The 23,978-nt window shown below is 36.4% G+C and overlaps 1 protein-coding gene across 1 annotated transcript in view; it reads left to right on the top strand.

Moving 5' to 3' along the window:
* Positions 1-1,996: 1,996 nt before the first annotated feature.
* Positions 1,997-23,978, top strand: part of LOC124079532 (E3 ubiquitin-protein ligase UBR2) — a gene marked incomplete at its 3' end in the record, with an annotated part of 55,586 nt that continues 33,604 nt past the window's right edge. Inside the window, 2 exon segments of the mRNA XM_046425120.2 lie at positions 1,997-2,415; positions 11,334-11,593. Of these exon segments, the coding sequence (XP_046281076.1) occupies positions 2,338-2,415; positions 11,334-11,593 (338 nt within the window).

Below are 23,978 nucleotides of genomic sequence, written 5' to 3' on the forward strand. Positions count from 1 at the left end.
AAGTTGGAGGTCAGCCTCTGAAACTTAGTGAGATCCTGTCCCAAAATAAAAAATAAAAAGGGCTGGGGATATAGCTCAGAGATAGAGTGTTCAATCCCTGGTACTGCAAAAACAAAACAAATCAAATTAAATTAAAAAACAGAAAAGCACATTGAGATTCCGTCTCATACCAGTCAGGGAATAAAGATTCAAGGGAAAAGGAGAACTTATATACTGTTGATGGGAATGTCAATTAGTATAATCACTACGAAAAACAATATGGAATTGCCTCAAAAAACTAAAAATAGAACTACTATACAATTCAGCCATACTCCTGGGTATACATCTAAAGGAATCAAAGTCAGCATACTAAAAAAAAAACAAAAAAAGTCAGCATATTACAGAGATATCTGTATACCTATGTTTATCACAGCACTATTACAATAACCAATTGAATGAATGGATGAATGGATAAAGAAAAATCAGTAACCAATTGAATGAATGGATGAATGGATAAAGAAAAATCAGTAGGGCTGGGGATGTGGCTCAAACGGTAGCTCGCTCGCCTGGCGAGCGTGTGGCCCGGGTTCGATCCTCAGCACCACATACAAACAAAGATGTTGTGTCCGCCGAAAACTAAAAAAAAATAAATAAATATTAAAATTCTCTCTCTCTCTCTCTCTAAAAAAAAAAAGAAAAAAGAAAAATCAGTGGATTCATGCCCATCAGTGGATGAGTGGATAAAGAAAATGTGGTATATATAACCACGGTGTATTATTCAGCCATAAAGAACAAAACCATGTTTATTTGCAGGAAAATGGATGGAACTGGAGATTATCATGTTGAGGAAAATAAATGAGACTCAAAAAGACAAGTATTGTATTTTATTTCATTGGTGAAATCTTGAAAAAAAGTGACATAAGAATAGAAAGTGGACTCTTAAGGAAGGTGAAGGGGGCGGGGCGGGGGTGAGGACAAGAGGGCATTGGAAAGGTGGATATGGTCTGAGTACATTATATACATATATGAAATTTGAGTAGTATTCTATATAGTACTAGTAAAATACAACAACATGAACATGTCCCAAACCTGACCTAGGACAGATTTTTTTTTTTTTTAAATATGTAATTCACAACCTCTGGGAATAAGCACACCTGATGAAATATGCAAGCAATTTTCTGAAAAACTCTAAAGAGATTGAAGCCTTGTTCTATGAAACTCAGTCACCTAATTGTCAGTCAAGAGTCTAATTACCTTTAACCAAACATAATCTTCTTTTGTGTTTAGTCTAACAATGAGTTTGTATTTCTAGAGAAAGTCCCTATCAAAAGCAAATCTTTAAATTAGCAGGATAGAGTTTTTCCTTTGCAGGAGGATTTGTAATGAATCTTTTTTTAGTTGTTGATGGGCCTTTATTTATTTATATGCGGTGCTGAGAATCAAACCCCAGTGCCTCACACATGCGAGGCAAGCACTCTGCCATTGAGCTACCACCCGATCCCCTTGTAATGAATCTTAATAAGTAGTGATAACTAAATTTCTCGCAAATTTTAAAAACCTATCTTAAAACTTTCAAAATCCCGGGAAATACTCACTTTGGCTACTAGTATAAGGGATGAGGGTATGATGAATGACTGGGCAGCAGAACTATGGGAATAGAACGTAACCCATTCATTAATTTGACAAGTATTGAGGGCCTGCCATATGCCAGACTCAGACAAGTGTCTACTGCCAGGCACTGCTCTCGGTGCTAGATTCAAAACTGAACAAATGGAACTGCAGGAATAAATGTGCAGTTCCCATATTATCTTGCTCTTCCGACTCTTTCCGTGGGACGGTGCTTCTTTCTTCACGTGTCTTGACACGATTCTAGCTAAACGGGAAAGCCCCACCCCGTTTCCCGCCCTTTCCCCGTGTCCTCCTGGGACTACAGCTCCCATAATGCTCTCGTGGTGCACTCTTATAAGGGCGCCACCTCTCTCCGGTGCCGGGGACGACTACAGTACCCAGAATGCTTTGCTTCCCCTCCCGGGTGTTTTTGCCCCTTTCCTGGTGTGGGACGCGGTAGTGGCTAGCGGCAGTGCCAGGCCTGGGGTTGCCTGTGTCCTTCCCCGGGTCACGGACGAGGCAGCGACTTGACTCCCGGGCGCTGAGCCCGAGAGCGAGCACAGGCGACCGCCTTCCGTCCCGTCGGTTCGCGTCCTCCTTTGCTCCTTGTCCTGCTCCATCTGTGGCTGCCTGGACGGCCCGGGACTGACTGCCTGGAGTAGGGGTGACTGTCGCTGCTGCCGGGGCTAAGGCGAGGCTGCGGCCCTCGGACTGCTGTAGCGGCGGTAGTGCTAGGGAGGAGGAGAGAAGATGGCGTCGGAGCTGGAGCCCGAGGTGCAGGCCATCGACCGCAGTTTGCTGGAATGTTCCGCTGAGGAAACCGCGGGGGTGAGTGCCGGAGCCGGGTGGGTACGTTCTGCCCTCCCAGGCCGCGCCCCGGGGGAGGAACCGACTGCTAGAGGTCCCGGGGCCGCTCGTCACTGACTTGGGATAACCAGCGGCCTGGTTCTGGAGAGGCCACGAATCCTGCTTCTGTCCCCGGCAGTCCCCCGAGCTCTCCTGTGCCCCAACCATCTTTACATTCCCCTTCTGTCCTGCGAACCCACAGGGCTTCCATTATTCTTCCTTCCCCGCGCACTCCATTAAGTCTCCAACGCATGGGCCTTTGCCCTTTATACTAGCTCTTCCTAGTGCTGGGTATAATCGCTCTATCTTGTGGCCTTGATTTCCTGGTCCTGGGATAAGGGGAGCAGTACCTCCTCCACCGACGCATGCTTCCCTAACCAAGCCCCAACTTTGTTTTTATGACCACCCCAGGCACCAAGGATGCAAATACTGCTCTTCATTGCCCACTTAAGTGCTTTTTTTTGCACGGATTCAGTTATTGCAGCGTTGGTGCACATGTTGAAAGTGTTGCCTTCACCCGTGTACTGAACGTGAGAAAGTAGTAGTGGAGGCTGGGAGAATTAAAAAAACAAAAAAACCAACAAGTAGGAGTTGGGAAAAGTTGGATGGAGAACAAACGTTATATAACTTTGAAAGAGCAGATTTAGCCAACCAATACAAGATAATAGTGTGAGTTGGTTACTATAGTAGGAGCGGTTAGGCCCCAGTCTTAAACCATTTAAACTCAGTATGAGAAATGTAATATGAATATGCTAGTATAGGTAGCAGAGTTGTAAAATGATTAATAAACTCAATGGCATCCTTCCTCTATAAGGATAGGGAACACCCAGTTAGAACAGATTTTCCACAGTGATTATCAAATGGGCCAAAACAACCTGGGCTCCACTTCCGAGGCCTCCAATTTAAAAAGCTTGTAGGAATGTTAGGAACAAAACTTGGTAGGGGGGTGGGTGCTCTGTGGAGCCCTTTGGTCAGTGAATAGTTATTTTGAGTGAATTAGAGCATCAAAGTCTAGGTGGAAATAAATGACAGGAGTAGAGGTAAAAAGTTTAAAGAAATACTTTGTTGAATTATGAGTCTGCATGTTTTAAACTTTTTAGTCTCATTTACTTTCTACTTCATTATTGCACAACTCAAGGAGTTTCGGCCTCCATCTGTCTTTCATTAATCAAAGAGATTTGAAAAAGAAAATGAAAGTGGTGTTACAAGTAAGCAGGAAAATAATAAAAATAAAATAATAAAAAGCTCTTCACTATCTATGTCTCTTCTAATTAATATCTAATCTATTTTTTTCTCATATTGTTCCCCCTCCACCAGCTCCAATTTTATGTCTGTTAGTGCAGACTGCATCTTCCATTATCCCTATTCTAAAAGTGTGGGCTACCAGGTGATTAGAGGTCTCCAGATTGTTTAGGGAGCCAGCTATAAAGCCAGTACTGGAAGCCAGTGCTCTCAGTTCTTATGCAGTGAATTCTCAAGCAGTTATATTGGGGAAAACTAAGGGAAATGCAACAAAACATTAATTTATACTTAATTTGAGTCTGTGAAGACCACAATATGAGCTATATTTTACTTTTTGCTCTCTTTACTCTCATGTGACTTTCAAAATGGTTTTACCTATTTAAAAAGTGTAGTTTGAGGGCCAACAAAATTCCTTTAAATAAAGAAGATGGAAACAAATATTAAAGATATAATATTCCTCCAGCTATATAACCTTAGCCTGGCATTATTTTGTGAGGGCTTACTGTCTGTATTTAGTTAAAAACACCCAATACTTAAAGCCATTCTTTAGCTTAGGTTCTAGCACAACCCTGTGTCACAAGTGGAAATATACTGATAACATTCTTTGTTATTAAAAGTAAATTTTAGAGAATATAAAAAAAATAGTGAAAGTGCTTCCTATAGGCTTTCAACCTCTATTATTGATAATTTATTAGGATCACTTCCATTTAAAATTACCTAGTGCTCCTTGATCTTTACTACAGTTTTTTAATCACTGTTTTCTTCTCTTAAGAGGAAGAAAGACTTTGTGATCCCATCTATTCCACCTATTGTGCTTCACAAAAGCATTTACTCTAGTTATTTTGAGTGAATTGGTGAGGACACCAAAGTGCAGATGGACAATAATAATATCCTAAAATTACAGTGGCCCTCAGAAGAGACCTAGTTTCTTTTTCTTTGTGAATTCTATTCCAGTCTGACTTTCCCAGCACTTCTTGACTCTGTCTACATTTCATGCCACATATTGATTATAGTGTATTTCATTGAATGATTATGATTTAAGAAGTACACATATTTTATTTCTCCCCAAGTATAAAAGAAATACAGAGGCTGGGGTTGTAGTTCAGTGGTAGAGCGCTTGCCTAGCAAATGTGAGGCACTGGGTTCAATACTCAGCACAACATAAAAATAAATAAGTAAAACAAAACTATTGTGTCCATCTACAACTAAGGAAAAAAAAAAAAGAAATACAAATTCATTTTAGAAGTTTTATGTAGAATACTATGTCTTGCCAGGCAGGGTGGCAAATGCTACTAATCCTAGTGACTTGGGAAACTGAGGCAAGAAGATCACAAGTTTGAGGCCAGCCTGGGCAACTTAATGAGACTGTCTCAAAATAAAAAATAGAAAAGGCTGGAGATGTACCTCACTGGTAGAGTACCCCCTGCATTTAATCTCCTGCACCACAAAAAACTATCAGTTATTTTTGGCTTTAAAAATTTAAACAGTTTTATGGTATAATTCACATACTGTTCAAATCTATTCAGGGGTTTTTAGTGTATTCATAGAGTAGTATAACCATCACCACAATCAATTTTAGAATATTTTTATCATCCCCCCCCCAAAAAAATAAATCATGTACTCTACACTCCCAAACTCTGAGCAACTACTAATAGATTTATAGATTTGTCTATTCTTGACATTTTATAATAATGAAATAATGCAGTGTGTATATGTGTGTGTGTGTGTGTGTGTGTGTGTATAGTGTGGGTGTGTGAGAGAGCATGAGAGTGGCTTTTCTTTTTTTTTTCAAATGTTTATTTTTTAGTTGTAGTTGGACACAATACCTTTACTTTATTTATTTTTATGTGGTGCTGAGAATCGAACCCAGGACCTTGGACATGGTAGGCGAGTGCTCTATTGCTGAGCCACAACCCCAGCGCCCCACCACTCTTTAATATTTATTTTTTAGTTGTAGTTGGACACAATACCTTTATTTTATTTATTTTTATGTGGCTGACTTTTCTTTTAGCAAATTTAAATCTGTCCATGTTGTAGCATGTATTAATACTTCATTCCTTTATATTGCTAAATAATATTCTGTTTTATGAAATGTACCAAATTTATCCATTCATTAAATTTATCCATTCATTAAATTATAGATATTTGGGTTATTTCCATTGGTGATATTTGTAACATGATGCTATGAAAATTTGTGTTAAAATTTTTAAAATTTTTTTGTGTAATTATTTTAGTTTCTTTTGGCTGTATACCTACCAATGGAATTGCTGGGTCATATGATAATTACTCTTTTGAGGAACTGCCACTGTTTTCCAAAGCGGCTGCATCAATTTACATTCCTACCAGCAATGTGTGCAGGTTCCAATTTCTCCACATCCTTGCCAACATTTGTCTGTTTTTTTATTATAACCATTCTGTTGAATGTGAAGTGCTTTCTTGTTGTGCATTTTCCTCAAAACTCATGATGTTGAGCATATTTTTGTGAGGTTATTAGCCATTTTCCTGATTTTCTTTACTCACTTTTAAGTTAGGCTTTTTGTCTTTCATTATTGAGTTTCTGTATTAATTATTTTTAGCTGTAAATACTCTCCTTCATTTTTAGATCGCTTAATATAACTTATTCAAATTTTTTCCTTTTTTTTGATATTTATTTTTTAGGTGTAAATGGACACAACACAATGCCTTTATTTTTATGTGGTGCTGAGGATCGAACCCGAGTCCTGCTGAGTCCCGCCTGTGCTAGGCGAGCACTCTACCGCTGAGCCATAATCCCAGCCCTCAAATTTTTTCTTAATATTGTCCCAAAAATTTCATAGGAGCACTATGATTGTTGTCATTAAGTCCCATGTTGCTTATCCTTGTTTGAAAACAAAATCAAATACGGTTAAAGGATACAATTTTAATAGGTGATAGAATAATAATTAGATACCATAATAAAAAGGCTACCCCCTAGGGATTCTTTCATTTTTGTGTTTGTTGTACTTGCTCTCTCTAAGGCTTAACTTTAGCGTTCAGTAAAAGGAAGGCTTCTGGAAACAGTCATAACATGTTTACTTTAATGGAATGAGTTGACAGTTTCTTTACTTCCCTATAGGGGACTTAGAAGATAGCAAATGTTTATTAGTCTTGTGCACTTGGATGTGACAGCTGCAGGTTATCTGAAAGACAAATTAAAATGTAGCCAAATTAGAAATCTTAATTTTTCCTTCCAAAGAAACAGTTAGCCTATGTTAGTGAGAACTAATATGAAAAGCTATAGATTTTATTCTTTGGAGCAATGTGTGAGCCATTATTCTGAAAGTCAGTTTAAGTTATTCCTTATATATGAAATATGTAAGTTTAATCAGGTGAGGGTGCTTGTAATATGGCTCAGATCTGTTATATGTTTTTTAATTTTTCACATAATAGTAGTAAACTTACTAAGACAGGGAGCATATGCCTTTGTTTCTTGAGCCAGGTTTTTAATAATTTATAATAATAAGGGGTAGAACTGTGGCTCAGCGGTAGAGTGCTTGCGTAGCACATGCGAGGCTCTGGGTTCAATCCTCAGAACCACACACACACACACAATAAATAAAATAAAGGTATTAAAAATAATATATATAATATGATATTTAAAGTGAATTTTTTTTACTGTGTTTTATGTAAGGTAGCTATTCTTTTTTTTTTTTTTTTTTTTTTTAACCAAGAGCTAATATTTGCTTCTAAATTTTTTATTGAAGAAATCTTTGAACAAATTTGACCGCTCTTATATCCACAAAATACCATAACTTACTTTTGGGAGCATTTTAGTCTCCTTGGATTAAAATTCTATGAAGTTTTAGGGGAAATAGATACATAAAATTATAAGGAAAATAAAAGTTGTATTTTTAATAAAACCTGTGATTGTATTGTAAATCAAAATTGAATTCTTTCAGGGCTGGGGTTGCGGCTCCGCGGTAGAGCACTTGCCTTGCACGTGGGAGACCCTGGGTTCCATCCTCAGCACCTAAAAATAAATAAGTGAAATAAAAGTAAAAAAAAAAAAAATTGAATTCTTTCAGACATTGCTTAATATTTCATTCATAAAGAATAAATTGTGTAGGATAATTTGATCACTTTTATTCATATTTTGGTTTGGTGACAATGGGTAAAAAATTGGGTTTATTCTTGGATGTGACCAACAGAAGTATCTCTTAGCTCAGTAAAATTCTGTTTGCTTGTTGATAACTCTTTGCCTTATACTTTTTTTAGAAAAAAACTTGTTTTTTAAAAATAATTCTTGGGGGCTGGGGATGTGGCTCAAGCGGTAGTGCGCTTGCCTGGCATGCGTGCGGCCCGGGTTCGATCCTCAGCACCACATACAAAAATGTTGTGTCCGTCAAATACTAAAAAATAAATATTAAAAAAAATTCTCTCTCTCTCTCCCCCTCTCTCTCACTCTCTCTTTAAAAAAATAATAATAATAATTCTTGGGTTTTAAATATATGTGATTGTGTTTGGGAGAGAGAGTGAGAAATATGGATTTGGAGCCACTTTATAAAGGCAGCAAATCCTTAGAATTTTGGGATTCTATCTCCCAAGAAATGCTGTTGTTTTAAAAGTGATTTAATTTCTTTTCCTACTTGCGTAAACACAAAAGCTAGTAGAGTTTGGGACAGTGTTTGGAAAGTACAATTTCACTTTAGGGGTGAAAATTGTTTTCAGATGAATGCTTCCATGCAGTCCCTTAATGAACAAAATTTTTAGTAAAAGTTCTCTGAAAACATGAAATTGCCTAGAAAGTTAATATGTATTACCTCATGAATATTTTATTTATGTAGCATCAAACTACATGAATTTAATATAGTGAAAACACACTCTTCCAAGTACACAATTTCTTAGCAAATTATTTAGCAGTTGAAATGACAGTGCCACCACTTCTAGGTTCTTGTCTTAGTCCTGTAGGACTTTGTCTTAGACCTTTTGTGCTGCCTACAGAATACCTGAAACTGGATCATTTATAAAGAACAGAGATGTGTTTCTTTCATTTCTGGAGCCTGGGAAGTCTTAAGATGAAGAGGCCCATATCTGGCAAGGCCTTAGTGCATGGCCAGACTCATTCTTTTTTCAGGAATCCACTCAAGTTAGCTAACCCATACTGTGATAATGACAAAATTAATCCATCTATGAGTGCAGAGCCCTCATCACCGAATCACTTCTTTTTTTAAAAAAATTGTTCTTTTTAGTTATATATGACAGTAGAATCTATTTTGATATATTAATACATAGAATATATGTATTAATATATGCATAGAATATATCTTATTTTAATAAGATCCCAGTCCTCATGAATATTTTGAATCTTTCTTTGTATGTTTTTAGAAGGAAGGAGGCTGAAGATAATGCGAATAATAGTTAAAGCAAAAATGTTATGTTGATTTCATCTGGTGTTAGTTATCACTTGTACATAATTTTTTTAATCAAATGTAATTGGAATTTAGGTAATCCATAGGCAAACATTGGATCTGTGAATTGTGTTAGCAGTTCAGGTAACTACATTTTAGTAGAAGTGAGTTATTTTATTTCATGTTTTCTGATTTAAAATTTTTACTTGGCTTAGAGCCAAAATGACTTATAAATTACACAAAGCAGAATGGAGAGCAAATAAGCATCAACACAGTTGGCAGAGGAGATGGGAATAAATGACAGAATAAAGGGAAAGGAAAGGAAGTGGTTTGAACGATGCCTTGTCTAGGGCTTATTTGGTTTAGTTTTTAGAGACATATCTGATCAATACTGCAGGCATGGATTTTTACTTTCTCTGTTTATATTAAAGCCACATGGAGCATCTTTCTGGAATGTTAGGGTTATGTGACAATAAATAGTATAAACATATTTACAGTCATTCACTTAACAGTTTTGCTAAATGCTCATGGAGGCCAGGCTCTATTTTAGACCTGGGGTCATGGGGAAAGGAGGTAGGGATGGGAAATGGGCTGAGAAGATGAGTTATAGGAAGTGAAATAAATTGAGATCTGAAGAATGAGTAGAAAATAGCTTTGTAAAGCAGAGAGGGAGAGGAGTAAGACAGGGCAGGAGAAGACTGAGATAGAGCGAAAACAAAGGACTTTGTTAGGGATGTCAGGGGATTTTTGACTCAATCTTAAATGTAACTGGGAAGCTGAATGACAGAATCAAATTGGTATTTTGGAAAAATTACGGTGGTAGTAAGGTTAGAAAATTAACTGCAGGGAGGACAAGGCTAGTGGAATATTGTTGTACTATTCCTGTTGATGAGGACAAGGGGTTTGGACTAGGATGTAGTAGAGGTGGTAGCTGTGAAGAAACAGAATCAAGAGATATTTAGGAAGCCTAGTAGTTAACAAGACAGGATGATTGTTTGGATATAGAGGTGAGAACTTAGGAAGATTTTCAGGTTTTTCTGGTTTGGATATCTTGGTAGATGCTAAATTAGGGAAATGGGGAAGAATAACAGATTTTGGTGGGGGAGGGGGTATTATGAGTTTAATTTTGGATATATTGAGTTGATGCCTGTATAATATCTAAGTTTAATTGTAATAGGGTGGTGTGTGTGTGTGTGTGTGTGTGTGTGTGTGTGTGGTTTTTGTTTGTTTGTTTGTTTTTTGGTTTTAGAGGTGAGAGCAGGTTGATCATGTTTTTATAGAGAGGTTGATAAGGAAAATTGAGAGAACAAAGACATTTGTGGACTGACATTCATAAGAGATTTTTATATGTACTTTTTTTTTTTTGTATTTTTTGGTACTGGGGATTGAACCCAGGGGCCCTTAACCACTGAGCCAAGTCCTCAGCCCCCACCCCCTTTTTAAAAAAAAATTTGAGACAGGTTCTTGCTAAGTTGCTGGAACTGGCCTCAAATGTAAGATCCTCCTGCCTCAGCCTCCTGAGTCATTGGAATTACAGGCATGCGCTGCCACACCCAGGTTACAAACTTGTTTATTAATCAGTGAGAAATATAACTTGTGTATTGGCTATTCATGTTCACTACATGCTCTTCCTGTAAGCAAATTGACATGAGAATCCACACCACAGAATAACATTTGAGCAAAGTATTAGAGAAGAAGTCAGATGTACTTTATGACTAGTGTCATGTAAGAATTTCTTGTGTTTATTTTTGTATTCTTCCTATACAATTTTGTTTCAAGAGTCATTTTAAGGGCAGGGGTTGTATCTCAGTGGTGGAGCGCTTGCCTTGCACATGTGAGGCACTAGGTTTGATTCTCAGCACCACATATAAATAAATAAAGGTAATGAATTTAAAGCAGCTGGGGATGTGGCTCAAGCGGTAACGCACTCTCCTGGCATGCGTGAGGCCCGGGTTCGATCCTCAGCACCACATACAAACAAATATGTTGTGTCCGCCAAAAACTGAAAAATAAATATTGACATTCTCTGTCTCTCTCTCTCTCTCTTAAAAAAAAAAAAAAGGTATTGAATTTAAAAAGTCATTTTTAAACAAAGGGTTTGCTTTATTTTAATTTTACTTAGACTTTGAAGTAGAATTCGAAAACACTTGGCATTTTAATAGATTGTTTCTAATATACATTGATGAGTGTTATAAATAAGATTTATTATTTTTGTACCCAAAAGAGAGTTGGGTGTAATTGTTCGAATTAGCAGTTTATTGACATTGTTTATTTTGTTCTCTTTTTTTAAAGAAATGGCTTCAAGCAACTGACCTCACTAGTGAAGTATACCAGCATTTAGCCCACTATGTACCCAAAATATACTGCAGGGGACCCAACCCTTTTCCACAGAAAGAAGACATGCTGGCACAGCATGTTTTGTTGGGACCAATGGAATGGTACCTCTGTGGTGAAGATCCTGCATTTGGATTTCCAAAACTTGAACAAGCAAACAAACCTTCTCATCTTTGTGGTCGAGTTTTTAAAGTAGGAGAGCCTACGTACTCTTGCAGGTAAAATATGATAATTTTCTTCCAGAAGACTTGTTTTTACTTTGCTGCTTCTTTTTTCCTGAAACCTTAAAATTTGTATTTTAAAATTTTAAATATAATATGTACATTTACAAGTCCATACCAGATACCTATTGTTTAATAAATAATTATAAAATATTCACATAATTATTTTTCAGATCAAGAACCAGATTGTTAACCAGCATTCCAAAAGTCCACTGTGTGCTTTCTTCCTCCTCCAGAATTAACTGCTATCTTCACTCTTGCAGTAATTACTTCCTTAATTTTCTTAATATTTTTAGTTACAATGGTTTCTTTTTTATGTTCAAATTGTTCTAAATTTGGCTAGTGGGAGCCCCACCATACTCGATTCTTTGTCATGTCTCCATTCATTTTTTGTGTGCTTTTTTCCTTTCTTGCACAATAATACGTCCATAACTCACTTTGTACTTAATTCTGACCCATATGTAATGTCAATCATCTCTCCAAGGAATTTCCTTTTGGTTAGGAATAAACTGAGACTTTGGTGTTATATGTACGTACTGCTACAAAGAAGACTTCACTTTAAAAAAAAAATGCTAAAAATTGAATATACAAGGGTAGAAAAAAAACAAAATGCCGTGACCCCCTTTTAAGTATCTATTCCTATTTTCCAGAACTAATCATTGTTAACTGTCTTATGTATCCTAGAAATTTTCTGTGTACATATCAACCCATGTACATGGCTATCTTAACACATACACACAAAAGAGAGTGATACATGTGTTAGGCTAAATTTTTCTTTCTCTGTTTGACAAAAGCCTGACATCTTTCCATTTGGCTTATAATATTTAGCTAGATAATATCCCATTATGTGGATGATTGACCACAGAAATTATGTGTTTCAGCCCTATCATGTGGCATATGATTTTGTTCTTTGACTGTGATGCTGATTCGTGGGTTAAGGAGATGTCTACAAGACTTCACTATAAATTTAATTTTTCCCTATGTAATCAATAAGTATTTTGTGGAAATGGACTCTTTTTTAATATTTCTTTTTAGTTGTAGTTGGACACGACACCTTTATTTTATTTATTTATTTTTATGTGGTGCTGAGGATCGAAACCAGTGCTTCACATGTGCCAGACAAGCGCTCCACTGCCAACCCCCAGCCCCAGGAATGTACTTTGTGACTAGTAAATACCTTCTTCCATTCCAAACTTTCAGGGTTTTTTTGTTTGTTTGTTTTTTTGATTTTGGCAATGCTTGGGATCAAATCTGCAATTTACTTATTTATATCAGTATCTATTCATACAGTCCCGTTATTCTTAAGCTTAAATTGTCCTAGATTTGGCCAGTAGGAGCCCTTTTATGATGTCTTTGTTGTTTTTCATAACCCCATTATGCTTTGAGCTTTTCTTTCTTTCTGGCACAATATCGCAACCTAGACACATCTTGGATTTTTTTGCTGTCCAAGTCCTCAAATCAACCATTTTGCAAAAAGCCTGGTTCCTTTTAGTGGACAGTGATTTTTAGAAGTAAGATGATAGTTGTGCTTGTTGTTATGGGGATGTCACTACTCATAGGCCCTCTCAATGGACCTACATTTATTTTTTATGTATCTATATATACATATTAAAATAGATATTTAAAACCATGTATTTATAGTGATCTCTCTAGTTCTAATCCAACATTGCAAGTTCTTCATACTATGTTTTCTCCCCTTGTATATTTGTAACTTCTCCTACCTCCTATTAGGGTAGATCCATAATAAGACTTTGCTCCAGTATACGTAGTTCTTACTCCAAGACATGACCTTTCTGTTGTCTTAGCTAGATATGTATCTTGGCTATAACTCCAAAGCCCTCCAGTCCTGCTTGTTAGACTTCAGGTATCTTTTTGGTACTATCAATTCCACAATAGCCATTCTCTGGGAAACCTGAATCATTTAGCCCAACCCTTAACCAAATACTTACTTACCATTCTTACCTACCTTTCCCCATGCTGAGCCCATTCCACCACCTCTCTGGTCCCCTGACTCAGAGTTGAGCTATTTTATCTGTGTCAAAGTCTGATTTAGTCTCAGCCCAGTGAGGTCTTCTTGCTGTGTTCAGACATTAATTAGCTCTCTATATCATAGGCACAGGTGGGAAATTACCTTCTCAGTAAAAGTCAGGGCCATCCTGGGTATCACTTTATGAATTTCCCTCCTCTTAGTTATTATAGTCTTGTGCTGCCTCATGTATTTTGTCTTGTGTTATGATTGTTTGTAGTAGGTGATGGCGTGGGGAGTAGTTTATTACCAATTGTTCTGTCATATCCAGAAGAGGAAGTTCTGACTTCATTTCAACAAATGGAAATTGCTTATGCTTCCTGAGCATCTTCTAAACATCAGATTTAACACTAATAATTTGGTATGCAGTCATGCTTAATCTTTCTATAGCCTCCAAAATAATTAATGTTTTTGAGGAAACTGAGGCTCAGAGTGGTTAAGTGACTTACCTGCAGTCATAAAACCTGAAACGAGGTCTCTTGATATGAAGGAAATTGCGAACTCAAACTCAGTTGTTATTTCTGCTGGTGTATACTCTCAAAATATGGAGATTTCTCCCCACAAGCAAGCAGGCATGCTATAATTTCTGCAGCAGTGAACACCAGCTGTGCATCCTCTAATGTAATTCACTTCTGACACTTCCCAGAAATAAAGTCAGATCCTCTCTTACGAACCTCTTGCCACTTAATGTTTTTCCTTGGGATTCTTTTAACCTTATGCTCAATATTCAGGAATTCTGTTAGTCCCAGGAATCCCATATATGTCTGTTGGTGAGTCTATCCTTGAGGAGAGACCTACCAGACTGCTCCCTACTTCAGATGCCTGGCATGATTTTGGATCCTCCAAAACTTCTGACCAACTGGCTACCAGTGGGTGTTCACATGACTCTTTGCATGGGTTCAATAAAATTTCTAGAGTATCTCACAGAACTCCAACACATTTACTAATTTATTATAAAAGATATTACAAAGGTTACAAATGAAGACGTGTTTAGGGCAAGATGTGCAGAAGCTGTCCTCTGTGGATATGTACTTTCAAGTGTTCAGCTATCTGGAAAGCCTCTACACTGTCCTTTTGGGTTTTTTAGAAACTTCATTGAATAAGCATGATTAAAGCATGGACAACCTTGTAGAAATGTGATTGGACAAAAAGGGGTTTTATTTAATGCTAATAATAGACTGGGGGTGGGGCACCAGCAAAGCTTGTCTCTTCAGATTCTTCTTGACCCCTGTGTAGCATTCCTTCCTCCCAGACACCTCTGGAATGGGGGACTTAGGATCTGTTATCAGAGAATTTCTTTATAGCCAGCTCCAAGACAGAAAGACAGAAGAAGATTAGAGTGTATTTTTAGTTTCTGTGACCCAGTTTGGGGAAGAAAAAAAGAGCAGATGAAAGGAGGGCAGGAGACCTTAAGTACCCTAATATTATTTAAGTCACTTAGGAAATAACAAGATCTGTGGTAGTGATGAACCAGGAACTATGGATAAAAACCAAGACTTGTATGTCATAATATCACAACAGGCTTCTCTGACTCTAAAATCCATGTTCTTTTCACTTTACCTCTTTTATTCTCAGATATTGGTCATTGTGAATTTTTTACTCGTACACAGTAAGATGAGAAGAATGGACTGAATTTTTCTTGCAATTAAACTTAATTTTTAGAAATGTCCTCTGTTAAAAATGTGATGACAACCAGAAAAAAAAATTAGCCTTTTCTTTGACTTTTCTACTGGTTGGGCACTGCTGTATAGTACCATTCTGATTCTTAAAATCAAGTTGTATTGCAATACTGACTTCTGTACCAAAAGTATATGCAAAGAATATTAAATAAAAATCATATTTGGGCTGTAGAAAGAGATGTTGGTGACTCATAATCATGGACTTGGTCTGAATCCTTCTCTTAAATTATCCCCAGTTAGACTAGTCTGTAATCTACTATTTCCCAGTTGCAGAAGTGTAGTATATGTAAAGTGCTTCAAACATGTTAGGTACTCAGCAAGTATTTGTTGAGCAATGTCTGTTTTGTTATTAGAAGTACAGGGCACAGTTTTAAAAGATGTTATTTTGCAGTTCCTAGTTTAAATTGATTTAGTATTTCTATTAGTTGTACATTTCCATGCTTGTCCAGTGGCAATGTTATATTTACATGTAAACCAGCTATTTTTTAGGTTGTTATTTGTGATTACATACAGGGAAATCTTCATTATTGTGGCTTTTACAACTTAATTGTTTAGCTTTTGATCCCAGCCAGTTAATAAGACAGCTATTGCTATAGGGAGCAGAATATTAATCTCTCTTAGGAACATATTGTCACTTCATTTTTTTGAGGGGGACTTTCTTAACCTTAGGTTCAATATTCAGGAATTTTGCTAGTCCCATATGTTTCTGTGGGTTCATCCTAGAGAAGAGATTGGGTGTAGGGAGAACTTACTATTTGATTGTTTCACAGAGTAACCTTGATTAAATTACCTGAGTCTTGGGATCTTCCAGAAGTAAGAAGAAACTCATTTTCAACAGCAGTAGTAAAATAGGTTTTTGGGAGTTTGGAGAAGGGGAGTGAATGGCAGAAAGAGGAATATGTTTATTCCCTCAGTGAAAAGGATATATCACAGTAACTTTTTGCTTATAATTAAAGCTTAACTGTGCCTCAAGAATTGGTGGGTGAAACTGAGTCAGAGATGGTCTTAATAGATTTTTCTTGTATTAGATGTTTGGGGATTTGAACCTAGATATGTCATTCTGGGGTTTCTCTGAGATACAAACTAATTTCACTGGAATCTGGAAATTGGGTAATCTATACCATTCTAGGCCTTTTTTTTTTTGTCCTGGAATTGAAGCCAGGGGTGCTTATCCACTGAGCCAAAGTCCCAGCCCTTTTTTGTATTTTATTTTGAGACAGGATTTCACTGAGTTGCTTAGGGCCTCACTAAGTTGGCGAGGCTGGCTTTGAACTCTGAATCCTCCTGCCTTAGCCTCACGAGCTGCTGGGATTATAGGCATGTGCCACCTTGCCTGGCTAGACTATTTAGAGGAAACATATAATGTGTGTGTGTGTGTGTGTGTGTGTGCGTGTATATTTATATATATTTATATATGATATATAAAAATCAATGAAAAGGAAGGCACTAAGGGCAGGGAAATGCCTCATGATGTGAGGAAAAAATCTTCACATTCAAGACTTTACTAAGGATAGAGAAAGCAAAGAATGATCTTAGCCACTAGGCAAAAATGCATTGTTTATAAGTCAAAAGGTACAAAAGTATTTAACATGAGAAGTATTGTCCTCTTCCTCATTTCTTAATTTCCCTGTTCCTTTATCTTTGTTTTTATTTTAATTTTTTAGTTGTAGATGGACACAATACGTTTATTTTATTTGTTTATTTTTATTGGTGCTGGGGATTGAACCTAGTGCCTTGTGCTTGCTAGGCAATTGCTTAGCACTGAGCCACAACCCTGGCCCCTGTTCCCTTATCTTGAAGAGAGGGTTTTGCTAAATTTCCTAGATCAGCCTTGAACTTGTGATCCTCCTGCTCTGGTCTCAGTAGCAGCTAGGGTTACAGGTGTGTGCTACCATACCTGGCTAGAAAAATCTCTTTTGTCTGTCAAATAAGTTCCTAGAAATGTAAATTATTTGCTTAAGGATGCGTGCATTTATTTCCTTTTAGTCAAAAGAAAAAAGAAGAAAGAAAAATTTTTTAAAATCCCAAAATCTTTTAAAATGGAAAAGACATGTACGAGTTGAGGAAGGGGTGGTGATGGTTGTGGGAAAATGGAAAATTCTATGGGTTTGAGGGGAAAGATTGGAAAACCTGTTGTTTTACTAATCTCATAGGGGAGAAGAAACCAAGAAGAGGGTAGGCTGTGGCAATCAGACAACTTGCCGAACTATGAAGGAAGTAGTATCTGATGATGTGGACTTGAACAGACAAGCAGTGGTGAGGGAAGACATTTCATATATAAGGTGCCCATAGGGCCTAGATTTGAATCAGATGCTTTTTTAAAAAGATATTTCTTAACTTTTATTTCTTCAACAATAAATTGGAGATAATGTCAATGCAAAATTGTTAAAGTTGACTAATTTTGAGCTTAAAGGCACAGTCATACACAAGATAGCCCTCTTTTTAGATACAGCTTCATGTTTGGTAATCTCCAGGGCCACTCTTATTTCTGATCACCTGGCTACAAATTCAGGTGTCTCTACAGACTATATTAGTTTGGGTAATCACTAGAACTACTCACTGAACTCAGGAAAGTGCCTTGTTTATGATTAAAGTTTTATTATAAAAGAACACCAATCAGAACCAACCAAAGGGAAAGACACGTAAGATAGGAGTTCCAAATGGAAAGTTTCTATTACCCTCAGGGACACTTTATTCTGGCACACTGATGTGTGACAGCGTACACAAAATATTTTCAACCAGGGAAGCACACCTAAGCTTTGGTGTCCAGAATTTTTATTACTATTTTAATTACCTAGGTATGATTGATGAAATTATTACTCATAATGATTCTGTCTTGTTCCCCTTTCCTGAACCCAGAGATTCTCATCACATGGTTAGTCCAACTTTACTCTGTCCTCTGGTTAACATAAACTGTCAGGTCTGGGGGGTATGGATGGGGAGCCTGCCATGAATAACACAGACCTATTACATGGAATTTCCAAGGACATAGAGATTACCTCCAGGAGCCAAATACAAAGAGTAGCCAAATTCTTTATTATACAGTTATTAAGAAGTAAATGAGATCCTTTGGCAGGGCTCTACACAATACTTGGTATATAGTAAACTCAGAGCAGATTGTCATGCTGGGTGCTGGGAATTAATATATTAAAAGTAGGTATTCCCATGAAACCTAGTGCCCTGATAAAAGAACATAGACTCTTTCATTCAGAAAGATGAAATAAGGTATCTGAAATTGTGGGGAAGTTTCTAAACTAGACCCCCGAAGGATAACCAGTGTCCATAGTGTGGAGATTTTCTTCAGAAAAAAAAAGATACAAACCTTTTTTTATATAGTATTTATAAAAAGGATTTGTGAAGAGATTGTTAGTTTTTCTGTAGAGAATTATTTGTTCATAGCTCCTAACATTGTGTAGATAACAAATAATTTTACTGAAGACTCTGATGTCAGAAAAAGCTATTTGTGTTTTTGCTGGCAGTTAGCTACTTTGTGTGGTATTTGTTCATACTTCATTTTCCTTTAGGGAAAGAGTACTTCAAACTTAGCTATGGTTCTTCATTACTAAGTAGAGATGATTTTACAGTGCAAAAATTGATTTTGATCACAACTATGTATTTTGGCATTTTGTAATCATTAAGAAAAATAAAACAGAATATGAAATTAGAGTATGTCTTAAATTTTGAATGTTAACACTTCTGTTAGATACAGACAAGTGAAGTTTAGTTCCATTATTTTCCTTGTATAGTAAACTTGAGAATATTCTTTTTTAACACTTGAAAACTTATTACATGAATGTTGTAAGTAACCAGTAGTAGGGCTGAGAAGACTTATGCTGCTATTAGCTAGAAATATTTTTATCCTTTGATTTCAGATAATACTTTATGATACTTTATCAATAGTAAACAGTTTTGCTTAGGTTTAATTTTTAAAATTTTAATTCTGATTTTGTTAGTTTTTATAGATGATGTTATACTAAAAACCCTATAATATTAGAGACTATTAATACCCAAAACATATTTATTACTCATAATATGTGACCATTTCAGATCAGTGGGATGATGAATGGAGGAAGTGTTCTGCTCTATATAGTTACTTAAAATTTTAGCTCTACAAGCTGAACCCATAGTGCTTTTCAACACTTTTAGGACTCACCACAGCAAGGGTAGAAAAAAAACCAGAGGATCTTACCCTGCTTATAAATACTTTGGGTCAGAAATCATGAATTGCCCACATCCTGTTAGACAAAACTAGTCATAAGGTCTCTGTCCAGCTTTAAAACAGGGTGGGAAAGTATAATTCTCTTATGTGTCTGAAAGAGAGAAACCTGAATGTGGATAAGCATTAGAAGTGTCTTTAGCAATGATTTTTTATATTTTTTAGTGTTATTTTTCCTCTGAGTCAGTAAGATGAGGTAATACAAAAATATTTAAAAATATTACAAAAGTAAGTGAAGCAGGAGATATCACAATACCAGACCTTAAACTATACTACAGAGATATAGTAACAAAAACATCATGATATTGGCACCAAAATAGACAGGTATACCAGTGGTACAGAATAGAGAACACAGAGACAATCCCACATAAATACAGTTATCTTATACTAGACAAAGGTGCTAAAAACATTCATTGGAGTAAAGAGCTTCTTCAACAAATGGGAAAAACTGGAAATCCATTTGTACCAAAATGAAATTAAACCTCTATCTCTCACCTGCACAAAACTCAAAGTGGATCAAGGACATAGGAATTAGGTCAGAGACTCTGCACCTCATAGAAAAAAAAGCAGGCCCAAATCTTCATCATGTCAGCTTAGGACCTGACTTCCTTAACAAGCTTAGAAAGCACCAGAAGTAAAATCAAGAATCAATAAATGGGATAGACTCAAACAAAAAAGCTTCTCAGCGAAAGAAACAATTAATGAAGTGAAGAGAGAGCCTACAGAATGGGAGAAAATTTTTACCACACACACATCAAATAGAGCACTAATCTTCAGGATATTAAAGAACAAAAAATAAATACAACAACAAAAAAATAAATAATTAAATCAATAAATGGGCTAAGGTAATGAGCAGACACTTCACAGAAGAAGATATAAATCGGTCAACAAATACATGAAAAAATGTTCAACATTTCTAGCAATTAGAGAAATGCAAATCAGAACTACTCTAAGATTTCATCTCACTCCAGTCAGAATGGCAATTGTTAAGAATTCAAGCAACAACAATAAGTGCTGGCAAGTGTGTGGGGGAAAAGGTACACTCATACATTGCTGGTGGAATTGCAAATGGTGCAACCACTTTAGAAATCAGTATAGAGATTCCTTAGAAAATTTGGACTGGAACCACCATTTGACCTAGCCATTCCACTCCTAGGTCTATACCCAAAGGACTTAAAAGCGGCACACTACAGCGATGCAGCCACTTCAATGTTTATAGCAGCTCAGTTCACAATAGCTAAACTGTGGAAACAGCCTAGATGCCCTTCAGTAGACAAATGGATAAAGAAATTCTGTATGTATACATAATGGAATACTACTCAGCATTAAAGTAGAATGAAATTATGGCATTTACAGGTAAATGGACGGAATTGGATAATATCATGCAAAGTGATGTAAGCCAATCCCAAAAAACCAAAGGTCAGATTTTTTTCTCTGATAAGTGGATGCTGATCCATAATGGGGGAGGGTGTGGAATGGAGGAACTTTGGATGGAGCAGAAGGGAAGGAGGAGGAGGAGGAGAGGGGATGGGAGAGGGAGTCGGGGGGAAGATGATAGAATGAGATGGACATTATTACCCCTGTGCATGGGTATGACTGCACGAATGGTGTGACTCTGTATCATGTACAACCAGAGATATGAAAAGTTGTGCTCCAAAGTTGTACAAAAATAAAATTAACAAAAGTACTCACCAGAAAGAAAAAAAAAAAAAATATATATATATATATACACACACACACACACACAAACAAAGCAACTATAAAGTATAACATACAAGTAAGATTTTGGATTTTTTTAAAAGTTGTATTATTTTTACAGTTATTTATAATTATGGACATGGTACATGAATGAAATTATCTGCATATATTATAATTGTTGCTTACTTTTTACAATTTATCTTGTAGATCTTTGCTTGTAAGTATACATAAATTTGCCTCATTTTTTTTTTTTTTTTTTTTTTTTTTGACACCAGGGATTGAATTTGTGCATTCAACCACTGAGCCACATCCCTGGCCCTATTTTGTATTATTTTAGAGACAGTCTCACCTGATTGTTTAGCATCTTGCTGTTGCTGAGGCTGGCTTTGAACTTGATCCTCCTGCCTCATTCTTTATAACTGTTGTTTTTTCTTTTTCTTTTATTTTTTTTTATATTTATTTTTTTAGTTTTAGGTGGATTATTTTATTTTTATGTGGTGCTGAGAATCGAACCCAGTGCCTCACACATGCTAGGTGAGCACGCTACCACTTGAGCCACATCCCCAGCCCCAACTGTTGTAAGAACAAGCCATAATTTTTCCATGGACTTATTAATGAAATTAGAGGGAATTTCTAGTTTTTTTTTTTTCCTATAGCAAATAATGCCACAAACAACACTCTGCACATTTGTATACATCTTTCTTTACATGTTTCATTATTTTTCAAGGTAAATACTTAGAAATAGAATTCAGTCCTGTGTATTATCACTGTGGCCTTTAATAAACTGACATTTCCCTCATTTACAGTATTTTTTCTGATCTAGGAAAATGATAGAGAGTAGGGAGTTGATACCCTAGAGAGTTTAAATTTCTGTAATTTCTAAAATGAGTCTTATGTTCTTGATTTAGAGATTTGTGGTCATTTTTATTCTGTACCACTGTGGTGAAATATTAAACATAGAAGTACATCGAATATGTCAACTTTATACATAGCTGCCTTTTTCTAGATGTTAAAAGTAGTAGAGAGCTAGGGCTGTAGCTCAGTGGCAAAGTACTTGCCCAGCATGCGTGAGGCACTGGATTTAATCCTTAGCACCACATAAAAATTAACAAATAAAATAAAGACCTGGGATTGTGGCTCAGCGGTAGAGTGCTCGCTTAGCGCGAGTGGGACCCGGGTTCAATCCTCAACACCACATAAAAAAAATAAAGGCATTGTGTTAAAAAAAAAAAAAGACCTTCTGACCATCTGCAACTACAAAAAATTTTTTTAAAAATAGTAGAATCATGAAGGCTTTGGAGTAATCAGTTCAGGAAAGGAAACTCAGACTTTTATTACCCAAACTTTTGGTAACCCATTTTAAAAATTAATTTATGTATTAATTTATTTTTCTGTAGTACTGGAGATTGAACCCAGGGGCACTCTGCCACTGAGCTACCACCAGTACTGCCCCCATTCCCCTTGAGACAGGATCTTGCTAAATTGCTCAGGCTGGCCTCAAACTTGCAATCCTCCTGTCTTAGTCTCCTGAGTGTCTGGGTTATAGGCATGTGCCACCATGCCTGGCCTGCTGAGCTAAAGTCTTCCTAAGTTGCCCAAGCTGTTCTCATATTTGAGATTCTCCTGCCTCAGTCTCCTGAGTATTTGGAATTATCGGTATGTAATACCATGCCCATTGTTTTTAAGGGAAAATTTATGTATGTCAAAAGCACATATCTTAATTGTACATTTTTGATAATAGCTATTTATGTAACATACAGTGTCAAAATAGAGAACATTTTTTTTTGACTAGAAATTTTCCTTTTATCAGTTTTAGCCCTCTAGGAAACCACTGTTTTGATATTTTAACCTTCAGTTACTTTGGCTGATCCTGGAACTTTGTAAGAATGAAATTATATATCATTGTATTTGTCATCTTTTACTCAGCATAATGTCTGTCAGATTTATCCATGTGTTGCAATTATTAGATGTTGGCTCCATTTTTATTGCTGAGTAGTATTTCATTGTATAAATATGCTACAATTGCCTACATTACTCTGACCTTTTGAACACTTATTTGGACTATCTTGAATAAAACTTCTGTGACTTTTTCTTCTTAAAATATACAACATATTAAATTATGGGCATTTTTATTCTGTGCTTAATTACACTTTTTATGTGTTTTATACACTAAATAACATAAATCTTAACTATTTAGGAATATTAAGATGATAATAAGATAGGCCCTTTAGACTAATCTAATAGAGTGAAATTTTCAGTTGACAATTTCATTGCAGGCTGTTACTATTTTTATACCAATCTTTTTATGTATGTTTAATTTTTCTTGGATAAATCCTTAAAGAGTGGAATTTCTGGGTCAAAGGCAGTTAAATATTGAACTTCATGAACTGCCAACTCTTCACCAAAATGAGTTTGTGTTCTTATGGCTAATGTAAGACAGTTCCTGTTGTATTGTATGCACAATATCTAACGTTGTGTCAGTCTTTTCAATTTAGTTTTTTTTTTCTAATATAGCAGAATTTATTAGGAGGAAAAGAATGTGTGGGCAAACTACCCTCAAGGAAGAGAGTGGGTTTTCTCAAAAGGACACTGACAACTCACTTCTTTGTGTCTCAGCTTTTATTGGGGCAGTACGGAAGTTGTTAGAAGGTCTCAACCAAGTATTTACCTCTTGGCTCTGGATTGCCTGCTGACAGTTTAAAGGCAACTTTTGGCCTTCTTGGCCTGGCTGACATTATGGTCAGTGGGCTCCAGTCTTAATCA

Source organism: Marmota monax, unplaced genomic scaffold, assembly GCF_021218885.2.
Source record: "Marmota monax isolate L192 unplaced genomic scaffold, Marmota_monax_Labrador192_F-V1.1 WCK01_AAM20220418_F8-fsc01074, whole genome shotgun sequence".
Lineage (NCBI taxonomy): Eukaryota > Metazoa > Chordata > Mammalia > Rodentia > Sciuridae > Marmota > Marmota monax.